At 43.0% G+C, this 11156-nt stretch overlaps 1 protein-coding gene and 1 pseudogene across 1 annotated transcript; one reads left to right on the top strand and one right to left on the bottom strand.

Moving 5' to 3' along the window:
• The first annotated feature begins 850 nt into the window (after nucleotides 1-850).
• On the top strand, nucleotides 851-1925 carry LOC113355989 (RING-H2 finger protein ATL56-like). The gene has a single exon (XM_026598979.1). The coding sequence runs from the start codon at nucleotides 1046-1048 to the stop codon at nucleotides 1742-1744; it is 699 nt and encodes a 232-aa protein (XP_026454764.1). The 5' UTR covers nucleotides 851-1045; the 3' UTR covers nucleotides 1745-1925.
• A 921-nt stretch (nucleotides 1926-2846) lies between these two features.
• LOC113355988 lies at nucleotides 2847-4138 on the bottom strand (annotated as a pseudogene).
• Between the last annotated feature and the right edge of the window lie 7018 nt (nucleotides 4139-11156).

Raw genomic sequence — 11156 nt, 5'->3', positions numbered from 1 at the left:
TCATCGATTCTTCCTTCCACGTCTGTGAATCAATGGCAGCAAACCCATTTTCTTCCATGAATTTTCTCGATAAAAACTAAATCCAGCTCTCCATGAATCAATCAAACGTTGCTTCATCTTCTTCATCGCCGCCGCCACCACCATCATTATAGATATGATATCTTCCTCCACCACCACCATCATCAACTTTTAATGACGATTTTAATTGTCTCTTCCTAAATTGATGCAAAAATATCTTTAAGAACTAACTGTTATCATCGACTTTAGGTTTTTCAATCCATATCTGATGTTATCGAAATTGAATATGATGTTTCTAATGAATTTAATTATAGAAGTTAGTTTCTCGTTGATGTCGTTTGGTGGTGGTGGTGGATTTGGTGGAAGTATAGGAGGTGATTGCGAAGATGGTGTTCCTGAATCTACAACGACGTAGGAAAAGGTGGTGGTAACGACGATGAAGGCGAGAGAACAGATTTTACATCTGCAAATGAAAATGAAATGAAAAAAAAGAAGATACACAATGGAATAAAAGGTAAGTATGTAATGTTGTATAATCTTTAATGGACCCCCGGTGGGTTTTGGATGAAAATGAGTATTTTTATTTTAGAACAAGAGTGGTTTGTGAAGCCCTTCCAAATTGTGGGCAATTATATAATTCCCGCTGGAGAACAAATATGGACGTCACATCTGGTCCTTTATGTGTCCCACCTCTAGCCGATCGCTTGTTTCTTTCTCTATGTGTCATTGTTAATTTTTTTATTTTTTTTGGTCTTTTCATGGAGAACTGGCCAAAATCTTTGTTAGATGAAAATAATTTGTTACGCATGTTTGCCTCTTGTCGTGTCTTATCTTATTCTGTCCCTAAATGGCACCCGTGTACCGTAATCCGATACGTCCACGAGACAGTTTGGACTTTGGTGCCCCCAAATGAAAAACTACGGGCGCTAATTCTTGTCTTCTTCGCGTTGTTAATTGGATCAGCCCATCTCATCTCTTCTTCTCCACCAACAAAGTTATTTTTCCAAAGAGAAAAAAAGTTGCAGAGATGAACATCGAAGAAGAAGATTTCACAACCATGCGCTTAAATCATAACCGTCTAATCGAACGCCGATACATGCATCACCACATACCGTCCAACGATCATGCCGTCATCTTTCCATCGCCATCATCAATTTCGATTCGAAGATCCACAACAACACCAACAGAAGCAGCATCAACAACAGTATCACCATCAAAATCGAACCCTAAATTTCTAGCGTTTTTTATCCAAGCAGTAGTAATGGCGATTGTAATTTTGTTATTCTTCCTCTTCGTTGGAATCGCTGCAATTGTTCTCATCCATATCGCTATAATTGGTAGAGCAATTCATCGTCGTAGATATCGAAGATCATTATCAAGAACTGCAACGAGATCAGATGATTTGATGGAAGATGATTTAGATTTTGGTGGTGTTGGGTTTGGGTTATCTCATAGAGATCTTAACAAATTACAAGCTTTTTATTACGGGTCCGGTGGTGAAAAATCGGATTCTTCATCCAGTTCGTTGGAAGATTGTGCTGTTTGTTTAGAGGCATTGAAACAAGGTGAACGGAGTCGGATTCTACCACAATGTAAACATGTTTTTCATGCTAATTGTATTGATTCATGGTTGATTAAAGTTCCCGCATGTCCGGTTTGCCGTGGAACTGTTGACCCGAATTCAGATACAGATGGATTCGAGGATAGTAACAATGAATTTATGTAAGTTTTTTGTTGTTTATTTTGGATTTTGTGATCTAAATATCAGTTCTTGATGTTCAAATTTCAGTTTGATATGGTTTAGTATATAAATAAGTGATATATCCATCGATGTTAACTAATTTCGGGTTGTATTGGTGGGGGAGGTTTTGCATGATAAATTGATCAGTGCTGATCAAATTTTTTGATACTAATTTGCCTCTGTCATGCCTTAGATTAGCTTAAGTATCCAACTAGACAATGTCACTTGGTTGTGGTCCATTGCCCCTGTTAACTGTTGAATTTTACGGTTTGTAAGCAATACATAAACAAAGTCAGTTGATTGATGCTCGCATAAACAAGGTTAGTTGAAGTCAGTTGATTGATGCTCGCATAAACAAGGTTAGTTGTTTTGTATTCACTTATTGGCGGCTGTATAACGTATTGAGGAGGTTTTGCTTATGTGATCAATTTTGATCAAGTTCTGATACAATTGATAATTCTTAGCCTATGTTTTTTTCCTCAACTCTCAGTTTAAGCATCAAACGGAACTTAAGTGTTGAATTGGATATGTTGTGTATGATTGCCATAGAGCTAATGAAGTATTGTAAACCTAGAGATTTGATGGGAAATTGTATGATCTTTTTCTGTTAGCAGCAAGTTACTTGCTTTTTCTGTGTATTTCAGGGGTTTGAGCTGAACGGATTTACTAATTTAGTTATAGAATTTTCTTTTTGCTGAGTATTTCTGCAGTTCTTTTGCACTGATAATGATTCTGTCATACTCTTAGATCAAGATCCTACCTCCATCTTAGAACAAGGTCATTTAGCTTATTTTGGTACCATTTTGGATTATAGTCATCTAAGCTAGTCAGCGAAGGGATTATAGATATTTGGTTAGTGAAGAACTCCTAGAAAGATCTTGAAACCCTCACCATTTGTTGCAGGATGGATGGGGAAGTTGGGAATATTATTAGTTTATCAGAAAATATTTACACTTTATTGCTATTCTGCAAGCACAAGATTGAATCACATTTATTATTGTTAATTAGGCATTTTATAGAAAGGTTCTAAACCTCACTTTCAAACTTTTCAATTAGTGGACGATTTTGAACTCTTAACTGGTGGTGATCCTTGTTTATGGCGAAGAGTCAATGTTCCTTGGGGCTACAACACTGATAATATCTCCAAGTACTTCAACACCTAGAGAAAGAGGGGTGACATCCGACATCCTGCACCTCCTTATTACACTCACCACTAAAAATAGCAGCTTGTACTGCAGCACCATAAGCCACAGCTTCGTCAGGGTTGATATTCTTGCGGAGTTCCTTTCCATTGAAGAAATCCTGCAATAGAGATTGAACCATTGGAATTCTAGTGGAACCACCACGAGTACAATTTCGTGAATACTGTTCTTGTCCATCTTAGCATCCGTCAAACACATTTCAACAGGTTCCATACATTTCTTGAACAAATCCATGTTCAACTCTTCGAATTTAGCACGAGTGATGGATGATTGAAAATCAACTCCTTCATACAAAGCATCAACCTCAACTGTTGTCTGAGTAGTCGATGAAAGGGTTCTCTTTGCGCTCTCGCATGATGTTCTTAACCTCCTAAGTGCCCTCGGGTTTCCACTAATGTCCTTGTGGTGCTTCCTTTTGAAGTCTTTAACAAAGTGATTCACCATTCTGTTATCGAAATCCTCTCCTCCGAGGTGGGTTATCTCCATTTGTAGCCTTGACATCAAAGTTGCTCCCGCTAAGTATAGAAACATCAAATGTACCACCACCAAGATCAAAGACGAGAACATTCTTCTTCTTCTTGCCGCCGTTGGTTCATTGATGATTCGCAGTACATTAAGGCCAGCAATATCCCAGCATCTCTAGTAGCTTGACGCTGAGAATCATTAAAATTGGCAGGGACTGTGATGACAGCATCCTTAACAGTTGAACCAAGATAATTTTCAGCAGTTTGTTTCATCTTCATGAGAACCATGGCTGAGATTTCCTCAGCTGATAGCAATTTATCCTCGCCCTTGTAACGTACTTGAATCATTGGTCTCTTGTCATCTCCAGCAATCACTTTGAAGGGCCATAGCTTGATATCACTCTGAACACAGGTGTTCGTTGATTTTCCTACCAATTAAACGTTTCGCATCTACATAAAAGATATCAAACTCAGAAAATGGTATCGAGATGTCTTTAAAAGAGATAGATTATCTAGCAATAGGACAAGAACACCTCTATTCTACATCTGGCCTCGAGGTCAAAACTCTCTTGATCATAATACATAAACATAATAATGCAAATTCGAAGAACCTAAAAATATAAAATAAGTAAACATGATCATGAAGTTGGACATAAAAATTGAACTAAAAGACTTTGAAAAGTCTTACCGAAAACGGTGTTGATAGGATTCATACCAGACTCCAAATCAATTAAATTTGAGTCTATGAGCTAATGTGGAGGTGTTATGGATTTAAATCCTATGTAAGGCTTTGTAGAAGCTACACAGGCAAGAGAAAGAGATAATAAGCTGTGGCAATTAGAATGTTGCAAATAAATCGATTGAGAATCATGATTTCCATCAAAACCAATAATTTCACAAGTTAAATTGTGCACGGAGTGGTGGCCTCTGGCTCTGGGATATACAGGGCTTTTTTGTTTGGACTGGGGAAAATACACTAAAGTATTTTTCCCACGGCGGAGGAGACGAAAGAAATTTTGTTTCGTTCGATAACCTGCAACACGTGAATCTAATCGAGAACTGTGTTGTAGTATCACGTGGACCGTAGACCGGAGGTTAGGCTTAGGCCAGCAGTGGAGCAACGGGTATCCCCGTTCCTTCCCCCGGTGATGATGACTGTTAATACCCAAATTTCAGTTTAGGTCCTACCCGTTCTAGCTATTGTACATGACCTCACAATATCAATAATAGTAAGAGAGAGAGTTGTCTTTCCATTTTACCCTGTCCTTCCTTATATAGGCTTTTCTAAAAACTCTTCTTTTTATGACATCATGTCACATGTCCTAAACCTTCTTAATTACCACTAATGTCATTCCTTAACATAACCTCTTCCTTCTTTGTTAATTCCTCTTTTATCATTCCACTCTCTATGGGTATCTTTTATGTGGGCTTGGGTTTAGTCCCTAAGCTCCTACATCTTCACCCAAGTTTTATCCCTACCCTTTGGGGCATCCCATCCCGCTAAGGGGTGTTATTTTTCATGTATCAACATTAGTCCCCTGACTATTGGATTAATCATTGGATGATCCAATAGTCAAAAGATCTTTTGGGGCGTCTCCCTGTGTCCACAACGAGCTTTGTTATCTCGTCAGACCCGTGATCGTGGGCGAAGTTTCGACTCCTCATCGTGCAAAACCCTTCTTCCTTTCAGTTTCTGATGGTTGTCATTCTTACTCATAACTGCCACATTCGGCCTTGAGACCTTCTTACATATATGACTGTCAACTTCTTCCTTTTTCAACATTATTCTTTCTTCCCATGCTCTAAACACGCCCTAAGGTTAAGGGAATTCCGCGGAGGTAAACGCGCTCTCTCTAGAAGATGGTTTAGTTTCTCGTCTCTTAAATCCTTCTGTTCTGCCTTACCCTGCTTCTCCTGGATGTCTTATGCAACCTGAATCGGAGAGCATGGATGCCTTTACATTCAATATTGTTCCTCGGATGAACATTCACCGTGGCGATTGCAACCTTCCCTCAATTGATATTCGTTCCAAGTCCAAGACTCATCCAGTATGGCCACATTGGGCAGCTCGTATTCGTTCTAACCCTGATCATGTTGCTGCGCTTCAGAAGATGGCGTCATTGAGGAGGAGGAGGTCACTCTTGCATTGGATCGTCGGGATCGTGATGAGCATGAGGGCACTCTTGCATTGGCTCGCGGGGTGAAGGCCAAGGGGAATATCATTCGAGATATCCATAAACTATTGAGTGATGCCGATTGGGGACTGTCTCGAGCCAATATCCAATGTGGTGAGAGTAGGCTCATGGCGACGGCCGTGGATACGGACATTGCTCATTGTCGCGCGTTGACGGACAGTTGAACTACACGTTGTTGTTTTTTCTTCCAGTTTTCCTTGTTTATTGTTCTTTTTACGCACTTTCCTTTTGAGTCCCTTTCTTTCTTGATTCTCATGTTTCCCCCCTCCGTTGTTTGTATTGGATTTTTCTTCTTTAGTTAATTGCTTGCTTTTGACCTTGTGAATACTGTTCTGCTGGCTATGATCTTTAATTCTCCAGTCCCCGGTGTTTACATCCGGTGTATATTGGGGTTGCCACCTTCCTCTTAATATGGGTCAACACGTGTTTAGTCATGCTGAAAAAGAAAGGGTGGTGGTGGTGATTAATTGCATGGTAATCCAAGACAACCTCTCTTATATATGTGTCTTCGTATGTAGTTCTTGTTTCTTGGTTTAAGCCATCATATCCATCTCTACCTTTTCTGATCAACAAATCGCCAGCATGGCCAATTCTCTTCATGGGTATGTTCTAGCCTTGGCACCCATTCCCATGTTAGTCTCGGAAACTTTTAAGCAGGACGAACTGAAACGACTTCTGCTCGTAAAAGCCGAGATTGAAGAGCTTCGGGCCCAGAGGAAGGTGAATAGGGATGCTAAACGCGCGAGTTTCAGGGCACGATATGAGGTGTACCAAGCTGCTCAGCAAGCCGAATCGTCCGGTCGGGTGTCGTTGGAGATCCAGCGGGCATTGGATGAGGCTGTTACTTCTCGTGATGCATCCAATCAATTTTTCGTGGATTCCCTGATGATGGTAGCTACTATGGATCGCGCCATCTCATATTACCATCTTTGTATCTCTCATCAGGGGGGCTTACCACTTCTTGGACATACCCTGACCTTAGCAGCTGCATCCACGCTTGTATCTTACTCTTATCTCGGGGAAGAGTTGGCTCGTTTATTGATTCTGAAGGAGGAATCAGGTCTACCGTGCACGCTTAGGTTGATTCATCAGAATAAGGTAAGAAAAGAATACGACGATCATGAGGATATTCTTTTAGTCGCCCGTGGGGCCGGGGCTGAGAGTAATGTTATTCAAGACATCCTTAAATTGGTGAATGAAGCTGATCAGAATCTCCATTTGACTACTGCGCAATGCGACGATGGCCGCTTGATGATGGAGGCTTTGGACGCGGACATTTCTCGTTGTCGGGAGTTGATAGCTGGTTAGGTTGTGTGTCCCTTTGTGGGATGTCTTTAGTTATCTAGTTCTTTTGTGTGTTGTTTGTGTTTTTTTTTTGATTGGTGCAAGTGATCTTCCCTTTTTAATTTTAAAATATTGTTGTCTGTTTGTATAACAATGGGTTACTGGGTGGAGTGGACGTTTGCTGAACGCGCTTACTCCTTCCCCCTCTCCCCCCTCTTTTTTTTTTGTGAGGATGGTGAGGTGGACGTTTTCTAAATGCACTTGTTTCCGCTCCTTTTTATGCAGAGATTCCTTTATTTAAAGGATACTGGGTGGGGCGGGCGTTGGTTAAACGCGCTAACTTCCCCCCCTTTTGTCCTTTTATTTCAAGGGTTTTGGATGGGGCGAGAGTTGGTTAAACGCGCCTACCCCCACCCCTTGTCCTTTTGTTTCAAGGGTTTTGGGTGGGGAGGGCGTTGGTTAAAACGCGCCTACTCACCCCTTTTTTGTCCTTTTATTTCAAGAGTTTTGGGTGGGGCGAGTGTTGGTTAAAACGCGCATACTCCCCCATTTTTTGTCCTTTTATTTCAAGGGTTTTGGGTGGGGCGAGCGTTGGTTAAAACGCGCCTACTCCTCCCCTTTTTTGTTTTTGTTCTTTTTTTCCAAGGGTTTTGGGTGGGGCGACCGTTGGTTAAGCGCCTACCCCCCCCCCCCCCCTCCCCTTTTTTGTTTTTGTTCTTTTGTTTCAAGGGTTTTGGGTGGGGCGAGCGTTGGTTAAACACGCCTACTCCCCCCATTTTTGTCCTTTTATTTCAAGGGTTTTGGGTGGGGCGAGCGTTGGTTAAACGCGCCTACTCCCCCCCTTTTTTGTCCTTTTGTTTCAAGGGTTTTGGGTGGGGCGGGCGTTGGTTAAAACGCGCCCCCCCCCCTTTTTTGTCCTTTTATTTCAATGGTTTTGGGTGGGGAGAGCGTTGGTTAAAACGCGCCTACTCCTCCCCCCCCCCTCCCCCCCCTTTTGTTCTTTTGTTTGAAGGATACTGGGTGGGGCGGCCGTTGGTTAAACGCGCCTACTCCTCCCACTTTTTCTTGCCTCGAAATTTATCGGTTAACCAGGCGCCTTCGGCTGTCCTGAGACTCTTTTGAAGAATTTGAGACTTTTGCAGGGTTTGCCAGTCAATCAGGCGCCCTTGGATGCCCTGAGACTCTTTTGAAGACTTACAGTCAATAGGGCGCTTTTGGCTGTCCCGCGGCTTTGTATAATGTGTTAGTCGATCAGGCGCCTTTGGATGTCCTGAGACCTATTGTAGAATTTGTCAGTCGATCAGGCGCCTTTGGCTGCCTTGAGACTTTTTTGTAGAATTTGTTAGTCGATCAGGCGCCCTTGGCTTTCCTGAGACTCTTTTGAATACTTGCAGTCAATCGGATGCCTTTGGCTGTCCCGCGACTTTGTATAATGTGTTAGTCGATCAGGTGCCTTTGGCTGATCTAAGACCTTTTTTGTAGAATTTGTCAGTCGATCAGGCGCCCTTGGCTTCCCTGAGATATTTTGTAAAGTTTGTCAGTCGATCAGGCGCCCTTGGCTGCCCTTAGACCTTTTGTAAAGTTTGTCATCGATCAGGTGCCCGTGGCTGCCCTGAGACCTTTTGTAGAATTTGTCAGTCGATCAGGCGCCTTTGGCTGCTCTGAGACCTTTTGTAAAGTTTGTCCGTCGATCAGGCGCCCTTGGCTGCCCTGAGACTTTTTGTAGAATTTGTCTGTCAATCAGGCGTCTTTGGCTGTCCTGAGACCTTTTGTAAAGTTTGTCAGTCAATCAGGCGTCCTTGGCTGTCCTGAGACCTTTTGTAGAATTTTTCTATCAATCAAGCGCCTTTGGACGTCCTGAGACATTTTGTAAAGTTTGTCAGTCAATCAGGCTCCCTTAGTTGCCCTGAGACCTTTTGTAGAATTTCAGTCAATCGAAAACATGTTTTTTTTTTTGCAACTTAATTTATTTATCGAAGAGGACGTTTACATGGCAGGACTCATGCGTAAAATTTCTTCAACCATTTGCCATTGATGGGCGTCTTAACTTTAGTTCCGGTCATGCGTCGAAGCTTGTAGTATCCGCTTTCTGCCGCCTTTCTTATTGTAAAAGGGCCTTCCCAATTTGCCACGAATTTTCCAGCACTGGCATTCCTTTGTACGTGCGGGGAGATTTTCAAGACTAGCTCACCGACCTTGAATGTCCTCTCTTTTACGCTCTGGTTGTAGTAGTTGGCTGCGCGCTTTCTGTAAGCTTCTGCGAACCTTTCTGCCCGTGTTCTTATTTCCTCTATTGTATCTAAATAAGCAAAGCGGCTCACTTCATCTGGCGTGGTATGGCTAGCCATTGCTACTCTCGCGGATGGGATTGCTATCTCTGCAGGTAGAATTGCGTCATCTCCGTAGACCAGTGAATAAGGGGATGCTCCGGTGGAACTTCGTTTAGAGATTCTATATGCCCAAAGTGCCAACGACAGCTGTTAGTGCCATTCCCTATGGTCGTCATGCACTAGCCTAATGAGGATGCGGATGAGCGTTTTGTTCGTTTCCTCCGCCTGCCCATTTCCTTTGGGGTAATAAGGGGTATACGTGTGAAGTCTTACATTGTATTGGCGGAGTAGATCGATCACATCCTTGTTCACAAATGATTTTGAGTTATCTGCCCTGATTATCATAGGTGCACCGAATCTTCAAATGATGTTCTCTTTGATGAACGCGGCTATTGTAGCTCCAGCGTAGTCTTTGAGGGGTATAGATTCAACCCATTTTGACGCGTATTCGGTGGCGGTGATTATGTACTTGTGTCGTCTCGAGGATGTTGGGTTGATCGGACCTATGAGATCGAGCCCCCAACTATGAAATGGCCACGACGTTACTATGTTATGCAATAGTGCATGAGGCGCCTGGATTAAATTCCCATGTTTCTGGCACGGCAGGCATCTTCGAGCGTGTTCCACGATGTCACTTTCCATGGTAGTCCAGTAAAACCCTCCTTCATACAGTTGTAGGAACAACTTTTGCATTCCTTGGTGTTCTGCGTCGTGAGATCGGGTCATGACTACCATTGCTTCTTGATTCGACAGGCATCACAACGCGGCGTTATCATAGATTTTTCGGTAAAGCACGCCTTCATGGATGAAGAAACGAGGCGCATCTGTATTTTTAGAGCCGTTTGTTTGTCGCTAGGCAGTTTCCTATGCTGGATGAAGTCAATGTAAGGCTGTGTCCAGTCTATTTCCTCGACCGTGCAGACTTCTGAAGGTTGTGGCGGAGCTTGACAATCGATACAACTATCTTGGAGTGCTGCTGCTTGAGCTGACATGCTTGGCCAATATACGCCCATCCTCTGAAGCTTTCTATATAAGTAGACAGTGCCGGTCTGTCCACGTGTATCCGCGTTTAATCCTTGCAGCAGCTTCTCTGCTTCCCTTTTATTTACGCATCTCGCAAGGGATCCTCCAGCCGCCCGGTAATACAACGCTCCTTGAATCATCACAAATTGTTTTACAGCTTGAGTGGGGATCACCCTCTCTTCATTTATCCGCGTAAAATCATCGATGTATACTTTTCTCCAATCGTCCGCCTCCTCGAAGTACAAGTCTTCCTTCCACGTACTAGGTAACCCTCTTCTTCGTATTGTGACCGTCCCGTCTTCGCCATCTTTTAAATGTACTTTGATCGCCAGGGTTGTCAGGGCATCCGCGTGTTTGTTTCCGCCCCTGCCGGTATGGTCTAAAGTTGATCCCGTTTGACTCATTAGTCTTTGGGATTCCGCCCGGTAGGGTGCAAGGTGTGGTTCTTTCACGCAAAAGTCGTCGTTCACTTGATTCGTAACAAGACGAAAATCGCCTTTGACTTCAACACTTCCGAGGTTGAGATCTTTCTCCATTTGGAGTCCTAGAATTAGGGATTCGTACTCTGCTACATTATTACTGCATGAGAAATCCAACTTGAATGAATATGAGAATAGTTCTCCCTGTGGGGTTTCGAAGACCACTCCTACTCCTCCGACAGATCTGTAGGAAGATCCATCAAAGAACATGGCCCAGGGTTTGTCAGCGTCTGCAGCCGCGACCTCTCCGGGTATATACTCGTGTACTTCATCGTCTCCCGCTCCCGGGAACATAGCCATAAGGTCAGCTATTGCTTGTCCTCTTACGGCGTTTGGCCGCTGGTATTTGAGCTCGAATTTCGACAATTGAAGCATCCATCGGGCGGTTCTCCCTGTAAGGACCGGCTTTGAATCTAAGTA

This window comes from Papaver somniferum, chromosome 3, assembly GCF_003573695.1.
Source record: "Papaver somniferum cultivar HN1 chromosome 3, ASM357369v1, whole genome shotgun sequence".
NCBI classification, from domain to species: domain Eukaryota; kingdom Viridiplantae; phylum Streptophyta; class Magnoliopsida; order Ranunculales; family Papaveraceae; genus Papaver; species Papaver somniferum.
The sequence above is the reverse complement of the archived record's forward strand: the minus strand, read 5'-3'. Positions and strand labels throughout refer to the sequence as shown.